At 40.6% G+C, this 23,764-nt stretch overlaps 4 protein-coding genes across 5 annotated transcripts in view; 2 read left to right on the forward strand and 2 right to left on the reverse strand.

The window, feature by feature from the left end:
• iqgap2 (IQ motif containing GTPase activating protein 2) overlaps window positions 1-15,242 on the forward strand; it is a 33,319-nt gene extending 18,077 nt beyond the window's left edge. Inside the window, exons 14-39 of one of the 2 annotated variants that reach the window (XM_018668589.2) lie at window positions 244-368; window positions 604-767; window positions 3,718-3,744; window positions 4,060-4,150; window positions 4,420-4,587; window positions 4,728-4,870; window positions 5,013-5,183; window positions 5,375-5,458; window positions 5,649-5,720; window positions 5,822-5,891; window positions 6,035-6,243; window positions 6,450-6,602; window positions 6,780-6,943; window positions 7,179-7,403; window positions 7,877-8,017; window positions 8,949-9,033; window positions 9,193-9,425; window positions 10,057-10,189; window positions 11,162-11,264; window positions 11,353-11,494; window positions 12,577-12,664; window positions 12,810-13,022; window positions 13,137-13,297; window positions 13,464-13,607; window positions 14,095-14,203; window positions 14,539-15,242. In XM_018668589.2, coding sequence (XP_018524105.1) covers window positions 244-368; window positions 604-767; window positions 3,718-3,744; window positions 4,060-4,150; window positions 4,420-4,587; window positions 4,728-4,870; window positions 5,013-5,183; window positions 5,375-5,458; window positions 5,649-5,720; window positions 5,822-5,891; window positions 6,035-6,243; window positions 6,450-6,602; window positions 6,780-6,943; window positions 7,179-7,403; window positions 7,877-8,017; window positions 8,949-9,033; window positions 9,193-9,425; window positions 10,057-10,189; window positions 11,162-11,264; window positions 11,353-11,494; window positions 12,577-12,664; window positions 12,810-13,022; window positions 13,137-13,297; window positions 13,464-13,607; window positions 14,095-14,203; window positions 14,539-14,652 — 3,532 coding nt within the window. In that variant the 3' untranslated portion in view covers window positions 14,653-15,242. The remainder of the gene's footprint in view (window positions 1-243; window positions 369-603; window positions 768-3,717; window positions 3,745-4,059; window positions 4,151-4,419; window positions 4,588-4,727; window positions 4,871-5,012; window positions 5,184-5,374; window positions 5,459-5,648; window positions 5,721-5,821; window positions 5,892-6,034; window positions 6,244-6,449; window positions 6,603-6,779; window positions 6,944-7,178; window positions 7,404-7,876; window positions 8,018-8,948; window positions 9,034-9,192; window positions 9,426-10,056; window positions 10,190-11,161; window positions 11,265-11,352; window positions 11,495-12,576; window positions 12,665-12,809; window positions 13,023-13,136; window positions 13,298-13,463; window positions 13,608-14,094; window positions 14,204-14,538) is intronic. The other variant, XM_018668590.2, reaches the window with a different exon arrangement.
• f2rl2 (coagulation factor II (thrombin) receptor-like 2) lies at window positions 890-3,209 on the reverse strand. The gene is made up of 2 exons (XM_018668591.2): window positions 2,770-3,209; window positions 890-2,507 (listed from the first exon to the last, which is right to left on the reverse strand). The coding sequence occupies exons 1-2, from the start codon at window positions 2,831-2,833 to the stop codon at window positions 1,438-1,440; spliced, it is 1,134 nt and encodes a 377-aa protein (XP_018524107.1). The 5' UTR covers window positions 2,834-3,209; the 3' UTR covers window positions 890-1,437.
• A 166-nt stretch (window positions 15,243-15,408) lies between the features above and the next one.
• Window positions 15,409-18,501, forward strand: f2r (coagulation factor II (thrombin) receptor). Its single transcript, XM_018668584.2, has 2 exons — window positions 15,409-15,576; window positions 16,812-18,501. The coding sequence occupies exons 1-2, from the start codon at window positions 15,507-15,509 to the stop codon at window positions 18,041-18,043; spliced, it is 1,302 nt and encodes a 433-aa protein (XP_018524100.1). The 5' UTR covers window positions 15,409-15,506; the 3' UTR covers window positions 18,044-18,501.
• A 2,138-nt stretch (window positions 18,502-20,639) lies between these two features.
• Window positions 20,640-23,147, reverse strand: LOC108878177 (uncharacterized). The gene is made up of 6 exons (XM_018668586.2): window positions 22,949-23,147; window positions 21,944-22,086; window positions 21,717-21,784; window positions 21,302-21,430; window positions 21,076-21,171; window positions 20,640-20,993 (listed from the first exon to the last, which is right to left on the reverse strand). The coding sequence occupies exons 1-6, from the start codon at window positions 23,057-23,059 to the stop codon at window positions 20,905-20,907; spliced, it is 636 nt and encodes a 211-aa protein (XP_018524102.1). The 5' UTR covers window positions 23,060-23,147; the 3' UTR covers window positions 20,640-20,904.
• Between the last annotated feature and the right edge of the window lie 617 nt (window positions 23,148-23,764).

The following is a 23,764-nucleotide window of genomic DNA, read 5'->3' on the forward strand; positions in this document are numbered from 1 at the left end:
ATACCATTGGGTGGCAGGTTTCTCTTTTGGCAAGCATTTGTCTGTGTGTATTTTTTAAGTATGTTGGTATGGTCTTTGGAGAAATTAATTTGAGATGTATGTTACAGGAAGAATGTCTTTAGGTTGCAACTCACTGCCCTCCAGGTCTCTCGCCACTGTAACTGTGTCAACACCAGGGCGGGCGAGTAGTGACTCATTTGATGTCATGAGACCATTTTGAAACTCTGTGACACTCTCTCTCAGGTATGCTGACACACTCATCAAACAGCGAGCTGAGACTCTCACCAAGGGCCAAGAGTTTCTCACATGGAATGATGTTCAGAAGTGCATTGACACAGTCAACATTCAGGTCCATGAAGAGCACGAACGTAAGGACGTCCTGCAGATTTCTGGTTTACATATTGCAGCATGTGTTTTTACCTGTGCAGCAAATGAACTACTAATACAATGTATCAGTTAAAAGTACTTTTTAAGCCAGTGGTTTGAATCCTTGGAAAATCTTTATTTTAGGTGCGATGGTACAGTGAGAATCTTTAAATACACACAATGAATTAAACACAGTGAGTGCCCAAGTTTCACATGTTGCTTGTCCTCTGTCTCCAGGCATTATAGCCATAGCTGAGATCAATGAGGCACTTAACTCAGGTGATCATCAGCAGACGCTTGCAGCCCTGCTCCTCCCCACAGCCAAGTTGACTGGGGTGAACCCCGCTACAGCCAAACACTACCACGATGTCCTACAATATACCAAGGAGCTTCTCTGCCAGGTAATTTGACACTGGTTTTGTTTAATTTGTTTAGGAATGTGTTTGCACCTCCCACATCGTCAGAGTGCAAAATATGCAAAAGTCTTTATGGCTGAATGAACGAGTGTTTCCACCACATACCATAACTTTCTCATTCTTATTAGTTTTATTGGAGTTGCACAGCAGCTTCTCATCCCTGATATGGCTGGATTTTATATTACAACATTTTTATGACTTTGAATTGCTTCATTGTTGAATTAAAACCTTTATGTTCATATATTAAATATAATTAAAAATTGGAAGGCAAGAGTAAATATCTACATAGAATTCACCTATTTTTTAAATTACATTTTCCTCTAACAAAGCAAAATAGAGGATAGATTATAGTTGTCAATGTACTGTGACTCTGTGTCACCAAGTTCTCAATCTGAGATTTTGCTAGGTGTACATGATAGGCTTGTTATATGATAGACTGCACTATTTGCTTATTCCCTTTCTGATACTGTACAAAGACTGCTTTGTTTTATGACGACTGTTGTTGTTTTGGGCCTTACAGAGATTGTGGTATTACTCTGTTTAATTCACAGTGTCCAGTTATGACTTTCACATCTTTGTTTCTTGTGCTTCCCTGCTGTGTCCCAACAATGGTCCAGCAAGGATGTGTTTTTTTTCTGTGCACACACATCCAGTCTCATGTCATAACTGCTGGTCTCTGAGTTTTGTCACGGAGGGAAATGAATTGTAGTTCTGAGGCTGCCGTTTTGGAAACGAGCAAACACAGGAAGGGATCCAGACAGCTGTGGAAGCAGCAGAGACACACCGCTACTGTGTAGTATCCATACAGTCTGTCATCCCCGCTGGAAAACAGACGGATGTAGTGGGCGATATGCAGGATGCCGCTGGGCAAGAAACACACCACAAAGATGATGAAGACCAGTGTGCTGACCTTGATAAATGGTCTCCAGTCGCAACCAGATTGACCTAGGTGGTATACCACTACCACATATGCACAGATACAAATTAGAAAGGGCACTATGAAGCCCAGACAAACCAGCACCAGCCTATATAGCACCAACGGGGAATGGGATTTTTCATCTAGGGGAAGTACGTCATGGCAGGTGGTGACTCCCAGCTGGGTAACCTGGTAGCTCTGCCTAACAAGGAGCTCAGGTACAACAGCAGCCCCAAACAGGAACCATACAGCCAAGCACATCCCCATTGCCAGCATAGTCTTTGTCAGCCTTCTGTACAAAAACGGTCTCACCACAGCCAGGTAGCGCTCCAGACTGATGCATGCTATGGTTTGAGCCGAACAGTAAACATTTCCATAAAACAAGGCCGTGATAAGCCGGCAGGACATTTCCCCAAATATCCAGTTGTTTCCGTTGAAGTGGTAGTGAACACGCAGTGGCAAGGAAAGCAGGAGCAGCAGGTCGGACAAGGCCAGGTTCAGGTAGAGAACTACTGTGGACGTGGACCTTTCTCTGAGTCTGACTCTGAGGAAGCCCAGAATGTAGGCGTTTGAGGGGATACCCACCAGCATGGCCAGGAAATATGATGAAGGTATGACCTGGGTGCTGAGTATCCCTTTGATGTAGGCTGTCACTGGGTCCTCTGGGTCCACATCTAGCCTAGGGGTTGTGCTGGGATGATGGGGTAGGTCCAGCAGCTGGTTTGTCTGATTACATTTGCCCACCTTCCCCTTGAAGGTTTTTGGTATCACACCAGTTGGAATATTAGTTTGGGTCTTGGTTCTGTTTCCTAAAAATGGGCAGAAGAACAATGTTTATAGCTTTAAAACTAACTTCAACTTTAGGTGTACAACAACATAAGTACATTTCAAACTACATTAAAACATAATAGAAAACTGTTGTGTGTGTGTGTGTATATATATATATATATATGTGTATATATATATATATATAGCCCAAGTGTAAATCTCAGATGTTGGGCCCTGGCTTTAAAAACAAATCCAGTTATCCTTCTGGATAACTTTTTTTAAATAGTGTTGTAATAAACTTACCATCATGCTGAATGGTCTGCACTGCCATCAGACAAATGAGTAATCCTGGCACAATGTCTGCCATGTCAGTCCTCAGTCTCGAGTTTTTAGAGCTTTCTTGTCCTTACCGCTTTTGGTGTTGCTTCTTTTCCGTGGATGTAGGAGTTCTCCACCGGTGAAATTTGCTGTTTTGCATCTCTACAGCACAAAGTAGAACTGATAACAGTGTGTACTCAAGCTCGGCTTCCCGCTAGTGTATGTGGGATACTTGCCTGTTTGTTCGGTGCAGGGACTGAGCATGTTTCCTGTCTAGGCTTGAAAACTGAATTCCCTTGATGCCTGCGTCACTAAACTGCCCACTGACTCACTGGGGTGGGAGGGCACTGCTTAGTGGTTTATAATCAGCTGAACAAATTATGCTGATTACTGTTAAAATAAGTTATTTTATTGTGGTTTGGGTTATTTGGTTCTAAAATTTATTTAATTTAATAATATATTTTTCTTCTTTTTCCTGATTGGGTTCCATGTTGCACAATAATGTGCCTTTGGTTTGTTGTGTAAACTTCAATGATGTCACTTACACAAAAATGTAGAAATACTCTTTTATAATGAACACGTGGGATTTTGTTTTGTGGCATTATTGCATTTGGGAACAAGGCTGGTCCTGCTCTCAATACATGATTAGTTGTCTAGGAAATAATTGGTCAGTGACAGATACAAACAAAAGGGCTATTCTGGCTCTGCTTAGTGTAGTGTAATGATTACTTCCATCCTGTGGGTCCTGTGGTCACAGTCGCCAGCAGAGTTCTCTAAAATTAGTCTGAGAGCAAATACAAAATCAGGCTGCGTAAACAGTCTTTATGCTTGTTTTGATTTTACATTGTTAAGGTCTGGGAGTCAGGATATGGTATATGTTTGTAGGGTAACTATTGTTAATAATTATTCATTACATTTTTCCCTTTTCCTTAGATCTTACCTCTGGACACAGGGGAAATGGTACTGCCTACTGTTTGCTGTTGCTTTAATAGCACCAGCTTGTGTAGTGTTGGTAATCAGTGTTGCTATAAAGTGTTGCTGCTATAGAACTAAACACTGCATATACAAAAATCCACAATCCTAACTTGATAAATTTGCGAATTTCTAACCTCAACAATAAATGTTTTGACTAAAATTGCTTCAAAAGATTTATAATCTCATCTCAAGTTAGTATTGTGCAGCTATGCATGAACAGTGCTGTGTGTCTAAAGTATAGTTTGGTCTCTCCCTTCTAAAAATAAGAGAAATGACCTTGTACTTTTTCTCTGACTGCAGAGCTCTGGAGATGAGTCTGCAGTACTGTGGCTGGACCAAATCCAAGAGGCCATACTCATGGCCAACAAGGATGAAGAGGAGGCTCTCACATGTATGTACCCAGAGCTGAAATTTCTCTCAAATGACAGGAAAATCCAATATTCTGATTGTCCAGAGGATTTGCATTATTTTCACCACCACTGTCGCAGTGGGCCCATTACTGTTCTAAATTGATATTTGAAGCTTGTTTCAGTTTTGCTATGAATCATGATACTGTGATACATATTAGATAATCTGCCACTTGTTGTGTATCATTCCTTACTTGGTATTTTTTACTGTGCAGCTCACCAACTGCTTCTTTGGTTCAATCTTGTTTACTAGTGGCTGGAGCAGTAGCTGATGTTAACAGGAAGGTGGCTGAAGGTGACTGCCAGAATACACTGAAGGCTTTACAGGCTCCCGGTGCAGGACTGAAAGCTGTGCTCCCTGAATGTGCTGACACATACCAGTCTGAACTGGTACAGAGACAAACTAGCAGTGCTACTAAAGGTAACTGGGCTATCACCAGAAAGGATGCTCTGTATTTAAGAAAGTGACACCTACACTGTGAGAAGTCACCTGATTTTCAGAGTTTGTTTTTCTGTAAAGTGTTCACTGTGTCTAAAAGGGAAATTTGTGCTTTCCTTTAGGCAGCACAGATAGTGTGTGGGTAAAACATTGCATCAAGGACAGATATGACTACTACTACAACCTGGAGACTGGGCAGGGCACCTGGGAGGAACCTGAAGGATTTGAACACAATCCTGGCCAGCTCAGTAAAGAGGAAATCCAGGTAGGTACTCCCCTCCCTTCATGAAATGATGTGTTACTGTACTTTTTATTCAGACCCCTTCACTTTTTGCCCATTTTATTGTCCCCATGATGGGACTGATTTAAAACCTGAAAAACTTGAAAATGAACCTTTTTTCCCTCAGACTGTCGTCAGCAGTGTGACTGCAGAATATAACAGGGAACAGTTATGGTTGGCCAATGAATCCTTCGTAACCCAGCTGCAGGCAAGGATCAGAGGGTACCTGGTCAGGAAAAGGCATGCCCAGAGAATGGAGTATCTACGCCAGCAAGAACCACATGTTGTCAAATTGCAGGTAGTGTATGGCTCCACTGTGAACTGTGAATAGTGACTGTCATCAAATTTCAGATTGAGAAGAATTATCGACTGGCCAAGTTTAATAGGATTGGAAATAGTAATCCAGGCTGTGGTATAACTGATGTAAAACGCACAACTTTTAGTATGTTTTCCATGTGTGTTTGTAATGATATTCTTTTTTCCTTGCAGGCTTGTTGGAAAGGCTACAAACAAAGGAAAATGTACAAAGACAGGATGAATTTGCTTCAGAAAAATGTTGCTGCTGTTGTCAAGGTGATAAATCCATAAAAACTTCACTTATTGAGTGAATAGACAACTCTAAAGCTATGTATCCCTTTCTTGTAAATGTCTCTGGAAATCGTCAGCCTCAAACTAAAATAATCGTGGTGGTATTAAATATCTCATATCTATCAAACCTTAATAACATTGCTTTTAAATCAGTGTAAAACACTCATGTTTTTAGATCCAGTCCATGGTGAAAATGTGGAAAGCCAAACGTAAATACAATCAGAGGATGCAGTTCTTCAAAGATCATGTGAGTATCACCACAGTCAGTCAGCATCACTGAGAAACATCCTTTGTTTTTGTTCTGTTTTTTCCATGTTGTGTAAGATTCACTGTTATCTGTGTTTTTAGGAAAAAGAAATAGTGAAGATCCAGGCTTTTCTAAAAGCTAACAAAGCCAGAGATGATTACAGAACCCTAAGTGAGTTAAAAAAAAAAAAAAAAAAACATTTAACACTCTGACAGTTAGAGCTGACCTATACTGATATAATATCAGTATTGTGACTTGCTGTGTATTTACTTGGGAGAGACTGACAAGTGACTTTCGTATGTGCCAAATCTTAGCTGGGGCCAAGGATCCTCCTCTGTCAGTGGTGCGTAAGTTTGTCCACTTGCTGGAGCAGAGCGACCTGGATCTGCAGGAAGAGCAGGAGGTGACACGGCTCAGGGAAGAAGTGGTCACCAAGATCCGCTCCAACCAGCAGATGGAGAAAGACTTGAACCTGATGGACATAAAGATTGGACTGCTGGTGAAGAACCGCATCACCCTGCAGGTTGGCCACCCTTGCTTTTAATGTGTACAAGGGAAAAAAGGACATACTGTGATTTTATGGTGGTTGACGTCATTGCTTGTTAATGCCATGTTTCCTAAGTTTCCTAACACTGAAGTGTGATTAAATTCCTGTTATTTCATATGAAATTATATCTTGTCCCGTCCAGATAGGTTCTTAATTCTTTTGCTGTTTGTTTCTTTTAAAAGGATGTGGTGTCCCATAATAAGAAAATGAAGAACAAGAAAAATAAAGTAAATAAAGATGACTTGACTGCAGGAGACAGACTGGGGATTAAGGGCCTGAGTAAAGGCAAAAGAAGGAAACTGGAGGCCTACCAACATCTCTTTTACCTGCTACAGGTACTACAAAAATGCAAAAAAAAAAAAAAAAAAAAAAAAAAATACAAAATACAAAACTTAACCCCATCAAGTTAAACTAGAACTTACATCTGTTCGACTTGAAGGTTTAATAAAAGGTCCAAGTCCATTTGCTGACACACATGTAATGTTACTCCTTCTCTCTAACCTCCCTTTTAGACCAATCCATCCTACCTAGCCAAGCTGATTTTCCAGATGCCCCAAAACAAGTCCACTAAGTTTATGGACACTGTGATCTTCACCTTGTACAACTACGCCTCCAACCAGAGAGAAGAATACCTGCTGCTCAAACTCTTCAAGACTGCTCTGGAGGAGGAAATCAAGTGAGAACTACTAGTCTGAACAATACTTTTCCATATCCACTGTACCTAGTTTACACCTTATAACTATAGTAGCGATGTAATGGTTATAATACAGTTTGGTCGTCTAAGTGAAAGAATATGAGATCCTAAAAGATAATAGCTTGGCATTCTCTGAATACATGCTCACCACATGTTGTGTTTTGTTAGTTTGTTGGACATTAGTGATCTACTGTACCATCCTCTCCACGTGTCTCAGTTCTAAGGTGGACCAGATCCAGGACATAGTGACAGGGAACCCGACAGTCATCAAGATGGTGGTGAGCTTCAACAGGGGTGCACGAGGCCACAACACACTCAGGCAGCTTCTGGCTCCTGTGGTCAAGGACATCATTGAGGACAAGAGTTTAGGCATCAACACCAACCCTGTGGATGTGTACAAAGCCTGGGTCAACCAGCTGGAGACGGCTACTGGGGAGGCCAGGTAGGTGCCAGTGGGACGATGACATGGAAAGAATACAGCATGAGACTTAGAGACTGAGACTTATTCTGTTACTGGCTGCACGAGGTTTGAGCCAACAGTTGGATGCCCTTTGGTATGCTGCCAGGTTTGCTACATATTTGATGTGACCAGAGGTCAGTTTTGTCTACATTAGTTTTTTTATTCTTAGGTTTATTTGCTTATTTTCTGTTAAGAGTGCCTACTTTCAAGTCTTACATGTTTTAGCCCATTAACTGCAACAATTTAGAATTACCGCTAATCTCTCTCATACTGTCCGCTTGTGTGTGAAATTATCTGGAAAGCCTCTCCACTCATTATTATGAAATGTTAACATACTTGACAAATGACTAAAATGTTGCTTATCGTGCTGGATTACAAATCACAAGCAAGATTTAATTTTCTGGATGTGTTTTTTTTACATGTTTCAATGTTTGGCTACTGTTGTCTTCCCTCAGCAAACTGCCTTATGAAGTGACTCCTGAGCAGGCCATGTCACATGAGGAAGTACGCAACAGGCTGGAGGCCTCCAGTTTAGCGCTACGGTCTGCTACAGATAAGGTCTTGAACTCCATTGTGTCCTCACTGGATAATATCCCGTAAGTTTGGGGATCTCTTAAGTATCAGTGTCCACTTGTCCTTTGTGTGCGCCATGACAGTTTTGTTTTTCAGTGCTTGAGCAGATAGGTTAACATGATATTATTACTATTGACTCTAGTGTCTTTTTTTTTAAATCTGAAATTTATATCATTGCTCTATCATTTCAGTAGCAAATAACCTTAACTCCAAAGTGCAATTGAATTGTTACCTTAAATCTAATTATTATGTTTCTGTGGTAAAAATAATTAGAGGGTAATGAAGGACCTAGTTTTCATTTCATTTATATTTATTTAATTGGGTTTTTCATGCTATTGTTTTCTTTTTTTAAATCTATTTTTCTATTTTCTGATCCTCCTCTTGAGAATTCCTCTCTTCTATTTCTACATTATTACTTCAACAATGTAATGATAGCGATGTGACTAAAATAGAGCCAGGCAGGATATGATCATATGCTTTGTCATGTCATTTACCACTGATTTACTGGTTGTTTAGGGTTGAGCTGCATGTTAAGACATGGTCATTACTAGATAATCATCTCTATGGTGCAAGCAGTCATCTGCTCAAGAACAAATACAGTACTACTTTCTGCGGCATGAGCCACAACCAGACATATGTTCTAGTCCAGTTTTGTGATTGGAACATTAATACTATTTTTTATTCTTTAATAAAAATAAAAATCACATATTATTTCAAAAACTGAAGACTGTATATACCACTAGGTGGTGATGTTTGATTATAGTAGAAATACTGTAATACTGTACATCCAAAGAGACACTGAAACCCATCAATACTTTCAGTTATTAATCAAATTTGATGCTTCAAATAAATCCTCTATTTCCCTGTCATGAGCTTGCTGTATCATTTGTCATAGTACGTGAATGCATGTTATTTTGTGTTTGACATCCTCATTGCTTTTTGTTTTGCATGTAGTTATGGCATGAGATACATAGCAAAAGTTCTGAAGAACAGCCTTCATGAAAAGTTTCCAGATGCCTCAGAAGATGAGCTGATGAAGGTAGAAGCCCTCAAAAGTATAACTATATATTTTCCCACTCACAGTACAGTATACTTAGATTGTCGCTTCTCCATGCTTTATTATTGTGAGCATGCTGAGGAGAGAGTAGTTTAATTTTACAAAAGGTTTTAATGATGCGTTCTCTTTTTTTTGTGGAAGATTGTAGGAAACTTGCTGTACTACCGCTACATGAACCCAGCCATCGTGGCCCCCGACGGCTTCGACATCATCGACATGTCAGCGGGAGGGCAGCTTCACCAAGACCAGCGTCGTAACCTGGGATCTGTGGCTAAGATGCTCCAGCACGCTGCTTCCAATAAGCTGTTTGAGGGCGAGAATGCACATATGACGCCAATGAACAACTACATATCTCAGACATATGAGAAGTTTAGGTAAGACAGGACAAATTAATATTGATGGAAGAGTTATTCTGTAAGTGTGGCTGGCACAAATGTTCTGCAGAAACTTCATCTGACAAAATGTTTTTACCTTGGGGCTGTACTGAGGAGGTAAGCCTCCCATAACATCATAATTACATAAAGTATGGCTTTGGTTCATGTTCAAAAACAACATGGTAAAGGGGAAATCACGTGTGGTAGAGAAAGAAGAAATGGTCCTTTCAATAACAAAAAAAGCAAACTCTGCTGAATAACATGTTTTGGTTTGGCGGTCAGAATCAGGTTAAGCTGACACGGTGGAAGCACTGGCAAAGGAAGAAGTTACTTAATCAGCAACCGGGAGACGTGTGTTGAACTGAACTCCTGACGAATTTGTACAAACTCACAAAAAAAAATGCCTGTTCTTATCTGTCCCACATTACCAGGGTGATTGACTCATCATTACTGGAAATCCACATGAATCTTTGTCCATTTAGTGGAAACAAGTCAGCATGAGCAGTCGACCTGGTTGAAAAAGAAATCACTAGCACATCAAAGACAATTCAGCATTTGTACTAAACAAAGTCTTGATTTTGCTCATGCTCTGTCAGCTAAACCACTAACTAGTGATATTCTTTTCTTCCAGGGTATTTTTCCAGGCAGCCTGTGATGTCCCTGAACCTGAGGAGAAGTTTAATATTGACGAATATTCAGACATGGTGACCTTGAGCAAACCTATCATCTACATCTCAATAGAGGAAATCATCAATACGCACTCGGTAAACTCAAGCAAAATGAATCTTGAACATGTCCTCTGTAGACTAGATTGGATTCTTTCTTACTCACCGTCCTGCAAATGCACATTAATGACTTGATGTCATTCAGGTCTGCATTACAATAACATCAGTAGGAGAAAACACACACAAACTTACCATTCATACCTAATTGCCAAAGATTTGTCCCTCTTTCAGGCCAGTGTGTCCTGGTACTGATTATTACTGTTACTACAGTGCTCTGATTGTCTCTGCTGCTGGTGTCATGTTGTTTTATGCCTCAGCCTCATACCTCTAATGTTTTAGCCTTTTCTCCCAGCAAACCAAATTTCAAAATATGCATCAAGCATTTGAATACGAACGAACCACTAAACATGCTCCTCTTGTCTTAGTATGAGTCTTATTCTTAAGTGAATCTGAAAAGACAAAATGCACTCAGTTGATCCACAGCTCTCATGCCCCTGGAATCCCACAATCTACACATGACTATATTTTTATCCTGTTTCCTTTCATTATATTTACAGACCACTTCCTTAGAAAGGAGGTAGTGTTGAGGACATCAGGAGGCGAAAGCCACCTGTGTCCATTTATCATTAATTTCACTCTGCACTTAGTCACACAAGGAAGAATGGAGACGATGGAGATCGAGCAGATGTTCTCTCAGCTTTCATCTAACACACAAAGAACATTTTAACGTTGTCTGTTTTGTATGTGAAGAAAAACAACAGCATGTTTTAAATGGGGGCATGATGCATTTTACCTACACATTACTTTATCGTATTATCTGTAGATGTGTTTATTGCTGTGAGCACAGTGAATACTTCACATACACTCCTGTAAGACACTTAATTTTTAAGACAACGTTACGTACCTGTTCCTACAAAGTTCATCACAATGTCACAATGTTCTTCAGTGACTGATCACATAGGTAGTAGTCAGTCCTTTTGTGCAGGACTAATCACATCTGTATTTGTTCAGCTGCTTTTGGAACATCTGGAGGCAATCTCTCCGGACCACAATGACTTGCTGCATGAGCTGCTGCAGGACCTGGGAGACGTCCCCGATGTAGAGGCATTGCTCGGTACTGTCAACCAAACTTTTATTTGTATTAATCACAAGTCGGATATAGTGTATTTAATCATTTTAAACGCCGTGCTGTTTTATTTCAGGTGAAGGAGCAGCAGACCCAAATGACCCAAACAGAGAGAGTGCTCTGAGCCAGCTGGCAAAGACGGAAATCTCCCTCACCCTCACCAGCAAGTTTGAGCTGCTGGAAGGGGATGACAAAGACCTGAAGACTCTCATGACAAAGTAGGTTTATTGTTGGAGGGTGCTGAGACAAAATGCTTTATGCAAACTCTGCTGCTGAATTCTTACAGTATAAAAAATTGGAAATAATCTTCAGTGCCAGGCTGTGTAGCCACACTTCAGTCTTTGATGTATATTTATAACCATTATACCGAATCACATTTACTCAGAAGAGTATGGGATTTCTGTGAATGCTGAGTGATGCACTTAACCCTTCTTGACACTGTGTGTGTTTCTTTACAGCTATCACTCAGTAGCGTGTCTTTGTTGTCTTTCCTGCTCTTCTATCATTTCCTGTCCAAAAAGGAAACGGTTTGTGGTCAGGGTTATCTTGCCTACAAACATGTATCCGACTGCATCAGTTTCTTAAAAGAGACTGTTAGAGAGCTGCTGTCTTCATTACTTTCTGGCATATACAATTTTTAAGAAGAAAAATAAATGTGAATCAGTATTTCTCTGAGCTGATATGCAAGTCATCTAAATTGTAATAACTGCACAATGTGTTCAGACCATGCTAACAAAGCCAGTCATAGGAATAAATTATGAAACACTGGGGGGGGGGGGGACTTCAAAATATTTTATGAAATTTATACCAATGATGAAGAGTTGTTTTGAAAAATAAGCATGGCCCATATTGATAGATTCATCTTACATACATATGGTGGTGCTATTGGGTCCTGCACCAAAAACATAATCAGGTATTCTTCTGCTCATGATCTAAATTTGCACCAAATTTCATTGCACTCTGTTGAGTATCTTCAGAGGTAACTGGACAAACAAAAAGACAAATATTACACTGCCAATTACCTTAGCATGGTTAAGAGAAGTGCTACTATTTAAGTGATAGTAAAATGTATATGGGTTGAGAATTGATTGAAGGTGGGGAACGAGGACTCATTTCTTCTGCTTGGTGGTAACTTGCATGATGTGTCTGGATACTAACAACACTTTTCCCAGAAATGATTTTTTTCTGCCATCAGTTGATGACAGCCTCATGTTTTTTTTGGTTTTGGTGACTTTACACCTGAAATAACAGAGAGAGGTCTGGCTCTCAGAGATAATCTTTTTCTCTGTGTGTGTGTCAGGACAAAAAAGCTAATAGTGGATGTGATACGGATTCAACCTGGAGAGACTTTACCTGAAATTCTCGAGACCCCTGCTACTGCACCACAGGTAATATTTTCTTCTTTTCCTTACCCATGAACCCAACAGCCATTTTCATTTCTTAAAGGAGTATATGCAATAAATGTTTGTTCTTTGCTCGCAACCTAATGTGTTCACTAATTTGTGCACTTCTAATATGACCTCTTTCCTGAAGGAGTCGGAGCATACTAAGATTGTAGCGCGCCGAGCAGTCCAGGACGCTCAGACACCAGAGGGTCTGAAGAGCAGCCCGGCAGTACTGGAGGACAGCCAGCTGCCTCTCGAGCAGAAGAAGAGGAAGATCCTGAGGAACCTCCGTAACCTGGAGCAGGCCGGTCTGGCCACTGCTGGTAACAAATACCAGGACATCATCAACGACGTATCAAAGGTACATAGGCAGTTCTTCATTTGCACTGAGGCAGATTCCTCCACTTCTAACTTGTAAGCACTGTCAGGTCTGATCAGCTTCCGAATTTATATTAGTAAAAATTGTAACTGACAGGACATTCGCTACCAAAGACGCTACAGACAGAGGAGGAAGGCCGAGCTTGTGAAGCTCCAGCAGACACTGACAGCACTCAACTCGAAAACTGCCTTCTACCAGGACCAGATGAATTATTATGATACCTACATCAAGACCTGCCTGGATAATCTCAACCGGAAGTGAGTTATACCTTCATTACGTACACCTTGTTAGGAAGAGGAGTTTTACCAAAAAAATCCCCTCTGTATACAGTATGATGTGTGTGTTTCCGGCCATTTGTGTAGATGGTTTGATGGATGTGACAAGATTTCTTGTGACTTTATACAATGTGTTTTGTGTATCCAGGAATTCACGCAGATCTATAAAACTAGGCAGCAAAGGGGACGATAAAGGCAGTAAGAAGTGGAAGCCACAGTCTCTGAAGTACACTGCAGCGAAGTTGCATGAGAAAGGAGTCATCCTGGAGATAGAAGGACTTCAGACAAACCAGTGAGTCGAGCTCTTCACCAAAGGGCTGGAGATTTCATTTTGCTCTTTACCACTAGTCAGATATTGGATTTTTACATTTCACCACAAAGTCTGTTTTGTGACGTCCTGATGCACAGAAATCCTGATTGCCCCCAACCAACCCACCATCAACAGTGTTGTGAATTGGTGATAGTCAGTGTGCACAAGCATGGCAAAACTTTTTCATACATTTTCAGACTTTAATTTCCATGAGTTTAGTTGTATCCTACCATATCATGATTTTTTCCAAGAGGAAGCAACATGAAAATGTTGTTGTGAACATGAAAAAAAGTATTCATCTGAAGACTAATTCACTACAGATACAGAGCTCAAATTTGGCAACACAGGGAAAATGAGTTGATATGAGTTTCTCCAGAGAATTGTGGTAATTCCAAAAACCTGGAAATGATGGTCCCCAGTGTGCTGTGTTGTCACTTTTTTCTCCGTTATTGTCTCTCTGATATCTCAGGTTCAAAAATGTCATGTTTGACATTTCACCCACTGAGGAAGTTGGAGATTTCGAGGTGAAGGCTAAGTTTATGGGAGTCGAGATGGAAAAAGTCCAGCTTCATTTCCAGGTAAATGCTTCCCGACTTCCCACAAAAATAAGGCAACCCCACTAGTCAACACAAAAATTTGATGACTGATGGTTAAATTTCCTGCTCTCCTTACTGGACTACTAGCGGGAAATATCATGGCAGTAAAGCAAATATTTTCCAGTTGAGAAACACTTGTTGCAACAAATGTATCTTTTTTCTGATTATGAAGAAATTAATTTGCAATATTATCCACTGGAGACTACAATAATTTATTTAATAACTGAATTTGCCTCCATATGTCTGACATTATTTGTTGCATATATAAATGTGCCACATTTGATTTTCTCACTGCACCTGTTGTATTTTGTGTCCAGGACCTCCTCCAGCTGCAGTATGAAGGCGTGGCCGTCATGAAGATGTTTGACAAAGCCAAAGTGAATGTCAATTTGCTTATTTATCTCCTAAACAAGAAATTCTATGGAAAATGAGAAAGTCTAGAGGAAGAGGGAGAAAGCAACACGAGTGGAGGAGGAAACATTTTGTGCCTTCTGACAGTAACTAAAATTAATTTTGTCAGAAAACATCAGATGCTTCAGGACAGTGTTTTGTTTCATCTGATTTTATAATTTGATGGATCACACCAAAATGAAATGTAGTTATTGTCCAATTAAATATATCCATTCTGTATTTTTCCATGTGGTGATTGTAAATGTAATGTATTTTAAGAATTAATTTGTAATTGTATTCATGTTTTGTATGTAAAAGATACCAGAAAAGACGCTGTTCTTGTTACCTTGTATGCTGAAAAAACTTTAAGGGTTTGATGGAAAATTCAACGCTGTTTCTCTATCAGTTCCGAAATGGAGCAACTTTCCGACCAGCCTGCAGGGCTGTATGAAATACTGTAGTTTACCAGTGCCTTTTTAATTAAAGCATTTAAAGAATCATGTTTTAATTAATAAAACATTTAAAACTTTTACAAGCTGCAGCTGATGTATTTTAAATGTGTAATATCAGTATATAAGTGATTTCTGATGCTTGAACAATGTGCATAATAAATTACACATGCCCCAAATGATTAACTATTGACATTTTGTTTTTTCCTCATCTGTCATTAATATAATCAGTATTACTCTATTTGTCTGTTTTTTAACATCTTTCTATGAACAAATGCTGTTATTTCTCTGTGTTAGGGGAGGAGACGGTGCAGCGCAGTAAGGAGGAGGAGGCGTATCCACATTGGACTGTAATAACAGGTTTGATGCTGGCAGAGAAACACTGAGTCGACTCTGGCAGACAGATATTTTCAACACTCCTATTTAAGAGGATACATAGCACAGCCATGGTTCACCTGTCTGTAGGGTTGGTGGTATTGATTTCCCTCTGTTGCTCAGCACTCCCCTCCCAAAATGGTAAGTTGCTTTTTTAATCTTTAATCTTTCATGTTTGTGTAAAGCCTTCTATATCAGTTCATAACATTATTAGGTAAATGAATACATGAAACTAGAGTTATAGGGGTGTACTCTGCCAGATCTTTATGTGTGCAACATTTGGTATCCTATATTTGTATCAACTCTCTGGTTGAAAATAAATGTGGCATTTCCTGTTTATACAGTTGATACAGCTGAACGACACTATTTCCCTTTTGTCAGGCTGGACTGCTTTGCATGTAGAAATGACCCTGCATTCACCTCTGTCTGAAAAAAAATAGTGACTAAAACTCAAAGAATGTGTTTGGCTCGTTATCAGAAACTCAAACCATGATTTGTTCTAGAGCTATTGGCCAATAATTTGTGATTCTTAAAATCTAGTTGGTCCCAGACAGCAGGTCATGGGCGGTGGTGGAACAACTCAGTATATTTACTTAAGTACAAGTTGGAGGCACTTGAGTATTTCAGTTTTATGCTGATTAATATATCTACTACATTTATTTGATAGTCACAGGTACGGCTTTGCAGATTAAAATTTGACCTATGAAACAATCAGTTTGTAATATATGATTCACCTCTAGACTAACCAAGTGCTCAGATCGGATCAAAAGAAATACCAAGACTTTACCTGTTAACTTCTTTCTTTTTTTTTTTCTTTGCAAATAATCTAGTTTTGAAAAAAAAAAAAAAGATTTTGGTGTATCCAGTCCCTTGTAGCACTGGATTTATTTTCACAAACAGGCTTATTGTATGGACCATTGTTTGCATTAAAAATCAGTTCACCTTTGTTATTTTGAAATCATAAAACCAACAATATGTAAAGTAGCTAAAATCAGCTCCTCTCAGACATTTGAATGCTGCTTACATGTTAATGTAAGTAGTAATAATCCTGTAATATGATCATCAATACTTTTTTGAATTAAATAAAGAAAATTCTGATAATACACTTGAGTATTATTTTAAGGGCAGGACTTGTAATGGAGTCAAATACTACAAACAACAACAAAAACATATTCACTCATTCCGCTGCCTGTGATGCTCACTGAGGTAGGTGTTGCTTAAAATGAGATGATTCACACTGAAATACCTCCAGTCTCTCAGTGTGCTAACCTTGTCATGATAAATCTTTCTTGTTTAGTTACTGATTTATCTAAATGTGAAAAGAAAGTAACATGTAACATTCACTTCCTGTTTGTTTGTTCTGTCTCTCTTTAAAGGCTCACAGCCCGGGTTACGGACTTTTTCTGGTCACTTTGTGATGGTCACTGATGAGCCCATAGACTACATTGACCTGTCTGCTTTAGACAGTTTGAGAGACGACATGGGGTCTGGCTCAGGATCGGAGCTGGAGCCGGTGAAAAAGCACGGCCACCATGGGCCACACCGTCATCCCCAGAAGCACTATTTTGTTTCAGAGGAGGCTAAAGGTTTCCTCCAGGGTCGCCTGGCAACGAGCTTCGTCCCGTCCGTTTATACCCTCGTATTCATCATCAGCGTGCCCCTCAACCTCGTTACCATGGTAATGTTTGTGCATCACATCCATCCCAGAAAACCTGCGGTGATCTACATGCTGAACCTGGCCTGCGCTGACCTGCTGTTCGGCCTGCTCCTCCCCTTCAAGATTGCCTACCATTACCATGGCAACAACTGGATCTACGGCTCCTTCATGTGCAGAGTTGTCACTGCGGCCTTCTATTGTAACATGTACTGCTCTGTCCTGCTCATGACATGCATCAGCGTTGACCGTTTCCTGGCCGTGGTCTACCCCATGAACTCACTCACGTGGCGCAGCCCTCAGACTGCTTCAGCTGTCTGTGCCGCCATGTGGCTGTTGGCCCTGGGAGGAGTATCCCCTCTGCTGATCTCAGGACAGACCATGTATCTGTCAGACCTGGGCATCACCACCTGCCATGATGTGCAGGATGTGGATAAACTAAAGGCTTATTATCTTTACTTCTTCCCCATCTACTCCTCTGTCTTCTTCTTCATCCCTTTTATCTTCACTGTTGTGTGTTATATACGTATTATCCAGGCTCTGGCAGCAGCCAACGTCGAGAACCGCTCCAGGAAGACTCGGGCCGTGGTGATGGCCGTGACCGTGCTGGTGGTGTTTGTGGTTTGCTTCACTCCCACCAACATCATCCTGATGGTTCACTACATTCAGGTGTCCAGCAAGTCCAGTGACAATTCGTACCAGGCGTACCTGCTCTCCATGTGCGCAGGCAGCCTCAGCTGCTGTCTGGATCCAGTCCTCTATTACTTTGGCTCCTCTCAGTGCCAGAAGCAGATGGCAGCCCTGTTCAGATGTAGACAACTGGTGCGGGTAGAGAGCAGCTCGGAGACAGAAAGCACAAGAACCAGTGGTGGACGGACAGACAGCAGCAAGTTATGCAAGATGGAGAGCGTCCAAACTTGCCCGGGGAGCCAATACAGCAGACTGGTGGCTTAAGTGCACAGACATGAGGAGGGAGACCGCCTCTGAGGGACTTGCACACACACACTGTAATATATATTTGAAACAAGGCAGTGCTCGGGTTGGTTCAAAAGAAATACCAAGACTTTACCTGTTAACTTTTTTTCTTTACAAATATACTGTATAGTTTTGAAAAAAAAAATGGTTTTGGTGTATCCAGTCCCTTGTAGCACTGGATTTATTTTCACAAACAGGCTTATTGTATGTACCATTAAAAGTCAGTTCACTTTTGTTGTTTTGAAATGATAAAATATATCCACCACTATGACAGAGTGCGATATGTAAAATTAACTTCACAGCCAGCAAATCATGACTATTTCTGACAGTCTGCCAGTGAAAATGCATATCCTTGTTTTCAATGAATCACAGGAATTAAACAGTTAAACAGTGTATAAGAATCATAATAATAAAGTTTTAATTTGAAGAACATTGCATATGATGTTGCAACTGCATAATTATAACAAAAACAGCTTTTATAGGTTTTTAAAAGTGAATTTATAAAATCATTAATCACTTGATGTGTTGGCATTCATGATGCCAAAAATATGTGTGTAAATACCAAAGTTTGTGCTGTAGTATATATAACTCAATCAAAACAAAACAACTACATTATATATATTTTGCTTAATACAAAAAGTTGCTTTATCTCTTTTTATTGCAGCTCACTCTGTACTCTCTTTGTCGTCTGGGCACAGCTCTGAAACACAGGAAAACATAAAAAAAGATAAACTGTGAGAGAAGAACAGAACAAAGCAAAGTGACAGTTTCCCTGAACATCATGGAAAATGTTGGCTCCATTCCCATTTCCTGCCCATGTGCATTGTACTTCATGGAATTACTCCAAACATAATGAAGGTACATAATGTATAATCGTATATAAATATTGCATTTCAGTGAAACATCTCCACCTTGTGGGAGCTCATTATTTTGGTGGAGAAAAACAAATGAGTTACTGACCTGTTTTGCCATCATAGCTGTGGAAGTTCTCTGGGAAGCTCAGGCACCCGACTTGCTTCTTGAAGATTTCAACATTTTTGGGATCTATTTTTCCCGTCCTTGCTGAAAGAGGAGGGAGAATTTAAAAAGGGAGCATGCACGTTTAAGACTCAGAGCAAAGGTGTTGACGAGGACAGGACTTACTGAACTGCAGGATGTATCTACCAGTGACATCCCCATTTCGAAAGGTGTCTGTCCACAGCAGGCAGTAGGGGCAAGTCTGTAGGATGTGTCCCTTGTGCTCTGACAGATTTTCTTAAAAAGAAAAGTGACTGATTATTATATGACATCTGTAGTTGTGGATATCTCTCTTTATATTTATCCACGCTTTACTTACTGCGAAATGTAGTGGCGAGTCCTGTGATGGTTGCATTTGCCTCCCCCATGATACACCGATTGCTAGGAAACAAGAATAAGTTTTGCAGGCTTAAAATAAAAGCTTTTTTTTTTTTAAACAGATAATTCTGCTTAACATATTTTATTAACTAACTCACAAGCAGTAATCTCCCCATCGTAACATCACAGTCTGACTGTCAGAAGTGGCAGACAGGTCTATCCAAGAGCTTTTCAGAGACTCCAGTGCCTTGTGGTACTGCTCAGGGTCACCAGCTCCCATCACGTACACCCATTTTCCAAATATCTGCACGTAAGCAGTCAAGATTTATGTCGCTACATTAGAAATATCTCATCGTGTTGATATGATATTTTTGGGATGAATAAGAAAAAGGATCATGAGCACAACATACCTGTTTGGGGTCCTCTGGCATAAAAGGTCTGACCAGGTCCTTGCAGTCAGGTGCAGATGCAGCACTGAGGGAAGTGAGAGCCAACAGACACACAGCAACAGGCAGCAGAGCCATGGTCTGACAGAGGGATGAGGATGAGGTTGAGAGACACAGCAGCACTGCAGAGGATGTCTCTCAACCTGCAGCAGAAAACCTCTAACGCTGATTCATTTCCCCACTGGGGTATCAAAAAAAAAAAAAAAAAAAAAAAAGTTGTGCAAGTGCTAATATGGGGTGGAGGAGGAGGAGGGGTTCTACATGCTCAAATGCACTGGTAAGGGGCTTTTTAATGACCACGCAGAGCCATGCAGATTTCTTTTGTTCAGCACTGAATGGCCAGATCAACAGTCCTCTGTTGTCCATGCCTGTTGCCCCTGAATGAACTCAGGCAAAGTGCCACATGACTCGTCTTGGACTGATGAGACATTTAAAAAAAAAAAAAAAAAAGGACGATGAAGCAGCTTTTTCATCAGTAGGACGAAGGTTGTTTCCCTGCGGGAGCTGTGTGAACTCCCCGTGGCGATGGTTTAGTTTAGTTTGACGTCTTCTTTCTGCCCCTGACAGTGACGTTACCTGGCAACGACCTTTGTTGAAGTTTGTGGGAACAGTGGTGCATTTTAAAAGAGCTGTAGTAGTATTGATGGAGCGAATAATGCGGACATATGGGTCAGCAGAGTGTCAGGCAGCTTTTCATTGTGTTTGAAAAAAAGGATAAAGAAATGCCTGTGTTGAGATTGCCAGGTGGTACTTTTTTCTGAAAATGTGTAGTAACAGATGACTGGAACACAGTGCAGAGGGAGACTAAGAAGTGTTTTTATTTACCACACACAACCAGTGGGAAATAGTGGCATTAAAGGAGACATTTAAGTGGATTCATTAAGCTAAACTACAGACCTGTTGCTGAAACCAACAAACGACAAATGAAAAAAAAAAAAACACAAGACTACATCGGTGCACAAGTAGATCACATTACAATACTATTTAGTACATGTTAAGCTGGGTTTGCTTGAATATTTGGAGGCTGTTCACAGGGCTGTGACACTTCTGTGCTCCACTTTACTTTGCGGGAGGCTGAGCATCAGTTTGATTGCTCTCTGTATTCTCAACAGCAGGTGCAGAAGTTACCCTGTCGTCTGGACACAGATCTGAAACGAGAAAAGTCGTAGAATGAAAACAGTTTTCTCTGCTAATAATTGAATTTGGACACCAGGAGGATGTAGAACCTACCCATGCCCCCAAAGTGGTACTCTGGGATGAATTTAAGACATTCCGCCTGCTTCTTGAAGGTCTCTAACTCAGATGGCTCCAGGTTGCCTGTCCGTGCTTTAAAGAGAGAGAGGGGCCGGAGAAAAAAAACAGGAGGGTGAGATGGTGAGGGGACGTGGGGAGGGAGGACAGAGAAAAATAGCACAACAGTGTATTTTTACCCAAATGAGAGGAATAAAAAACTTACTAAAAAGAAAAAGATATCGTCCCTTTGACTTGCCGTCAGGGAGGAGGGTGGTGTCTTCGGACAGGAGGCATTCGGCACAGGTCTCATAGTATTTCCCATCATGATATGAAGTGTGACCATGGATGTTAACTGTGGAGCAAAGATGAAAAGCAGTGAAACTGTGCACAAGAAAACACCATGTAAAATACCAGAAAATGTACAACATTGACACATTTGAAGACTGGTATGAATTCCACCCCACTCCTCTGTAATGTGCTTTGGCTGCATGCATCACCCACATAACATTACACAGCACAGAGAGAGAGAGAGAGAGAGAGAGAGAGAGAGAGAGAGAGAGAGAGAGAGAGAGAGAGAGAGAGAGAGATGGTGAGTCAGGGAGTTAAGAGAAAAACACTAAATATTTCAAGATACATACAAGTGGTATGGCTGGTCATTCCTGAGATGGTGGCATTGGCTAAACCCTGAAGGCATTTATCATCATTTCTGTAATGAGAAATAAACAAGAAAAGTGATCTGCACTAACCCGTAAACTGTGAGCTCCTGACAACTGTGCTATCAGCCATATGTGAGAGAAAATGGAAAGTAACCATATGATGTGCAATGCATGTGGTCACAATGACTTGCAGTCAGGAGTGTCCTTACAGGCGGTCGGCCCAGTAGATGGTGATGACTCCGCTGTCTGAGGAAGCTGACAGCTCCACCCAGGAGCTGTTCACCGACAGCAAGTCATCCTTCAGACCGGTCTGGTCCCATGACCCCACATGAAGCACCCACTTCCCATAGATCTGCCACCCACACAGAGGAAACAACCATACAGTTCATTGACATGACTGGGCCGCATCTCTGTTTATATTATATTATATTATGCAAAACAAAAAATAGCACATAAAGAGGATGCTCTATCATTTCTTTGACTTGCCATAATTGTTAATAATAGCTGCCAGAAACAAAACAAAACAAAAAGCAATGGAAAATATTAAACCAGCAAGACAAATCTTTCTGCAGAGGAAGCTCACATGTGATATGATCAAAAGCTCCAGGATAAGCTTAATGGACCTTATACAGACATTGCTTATACTCAATCACATAACAGTTTTTTTTTTTGTTTTTTTTTTTTGAAATACCTAATATTGGTTTGTCATCTGCTAAGAATTGCAATTGGATTAAAAATGGAGATTTCTACAAACAATCTGAAGTTCTTTGCTGAAGGCACATAATATCACAGTTGTTATTTTCTTTGCTAAGGGGTACATAATATACAGCAGCCTTGATAAACACGATGCATTAATGTCCTTGGAAATATTGATATGCTTGTGCTTTACTAATGTGAAGTGATAAACCAAGATAATGTATAAAACAGACTAATGTAATGGATGCATACATGCACCTATACTGCAGGTTATTCTTAATGGTGATGCAATGACATAATGTCTGACAGACACGTTGTCAGAAACTTTTTGTGTCATTTTTAACAGCTTTAGTTATTTTTAATTGTACTGTAGCACACTTTAACAAAAAGTGAAGCTAACATGGAACCAAAACTAAGCTATGCAGGAAGGTGGACCTGCAGCACTGCACTGCACTGCACTGCACTGCAGAGCCTCCTCACATACGGCCAGCTCATAACAAATGATCACTGATACTCACGGGGCTGTGGCTGTCCAGTACCAGGGGCTTAACCAGCTCTTTACAGTCCGGTTCAGATGCAGCACCCAGGGAGGTGAGAGCCAGCAGTGCTACAACCAGCTGTGCAGCCATGGCTCGAGACAGCAGGCAGCCAGAGTGCGACACAAATGTCAGGGATCCTGCCAGCTACAGCCTCCTCAAAGGGAACAGGGGAAGTGTTCTGTATCAGTGGGCTGGGCTACACACACACACACACACACACACACACACACACACACACACACACACACACACACACACACTCCTTTTCTCCTGGAGGGAAGGAGCAGTTCACTTTTCACATCCAGTCAGCAGGGGCTTGTGTCCTATTTATCCTGTTACATAACAGCCATCTGGCAGAGTCTGAATAGCAAGACCCCTGCATCTTTCAATATGTGAACACCCCCCTGCACAGAGTCACACACAATCACACAGAGACACACAAACAATCACACAGAGACACAAACACTGAAACTACTCTTCTCTTGTCCTCATCTCTTTCGTCAAAAATGGCCATGGCTTCAAAACATTAAAATAATTTGAATAAACCACTTTCATTTGTTAATATATCGAACATACAAGAACACACGAGAGCATCTTTGACACCGAGTAACTTTTTGTTTCCTCAGGTCAGGTGTTTTTTGTTTTTTTTGTGAAGGGAAGAAAATCTTACTGATTATGATAATAACAGTAATCCTGTAATACTTAACATTCATGTACTTGCCACTTGTCTACCACACTCACATTGACAAAAGTTGATTTGGCCAGCACCATTAATTGCACCTTTGCAAGTTTGTT

This window comes from Lates calcarifer, linkage group LG13 (assembly GCF_001640805.2).
Source record: "Lates calcarifer isolate ASB-BC8 linkage group LG13, TLL_Latcal_v3, whole genome shotgun sequence".
Lineage (NCBI taxonomy): Eukaryota > Metazoa > Chordata > Actinopteri > Centropomidae > Lates > Lates calcarifer.

What these genes read in the sequence shown, in the direction of transcription:
- f2rl2 (XM_018668591.2), bottom strand. Translation starts at nt 2,833, where the DNA reads ATGGCAGACATTGTGCCAGGATTACTCATTTGTCTGATGGCAGTGCAG. An exon ending in GCAGACCATTCAGCATGATG is followed by an intron (nt 2,508 to 2,769) that starts GTAAGTTTATTA and finishes GCCCATTTTTAG; the next exon opens with GAAACAGAACCAAGACCCAA.
- f2r (XM_018668584.2), top strand. Translation starts at nt 15,507, where the DNA reads ATGGTTCACCTGTCTGTAGGGTTGGTGGTATTGATTTCCCTCTGTTGC. An exon ending in AGCACTCCCCTCCCAAAATG is followed by an intron (nt 15,577 to 16,811) that starts GTAAGTTGCTTT and finishes CTCTCTTTAAAG; the next exon opens with GCTCACAGCCCGGGTTACGG.
- LOC108878177 (XM_018668586.2), bottom strand. Translation starts at nt 23,059, where the DNA reads ATGGCTGCACAGCTGGTTGTAGCACTGCTGGCTCTCACCTCCCTGGGT. An exon ending in TACTGGACAGCCACAGCCCC is followed by an intron (nt 22,087 to 22,948) that starts GTGAGTATCAGT and finishes TGTGGGTGGCAG; the next exon opens with ATCTATGGGAAGTGGGTGCT. An exon ending in ATCTACTGGGCCGACCGCCT is followed by an intron (nt 21,785 to 21,943) that starts GTAAGGACACTC and finishes TTCTCATTACAG; the next exon opens with AAATGATGATAAATGCCTTC.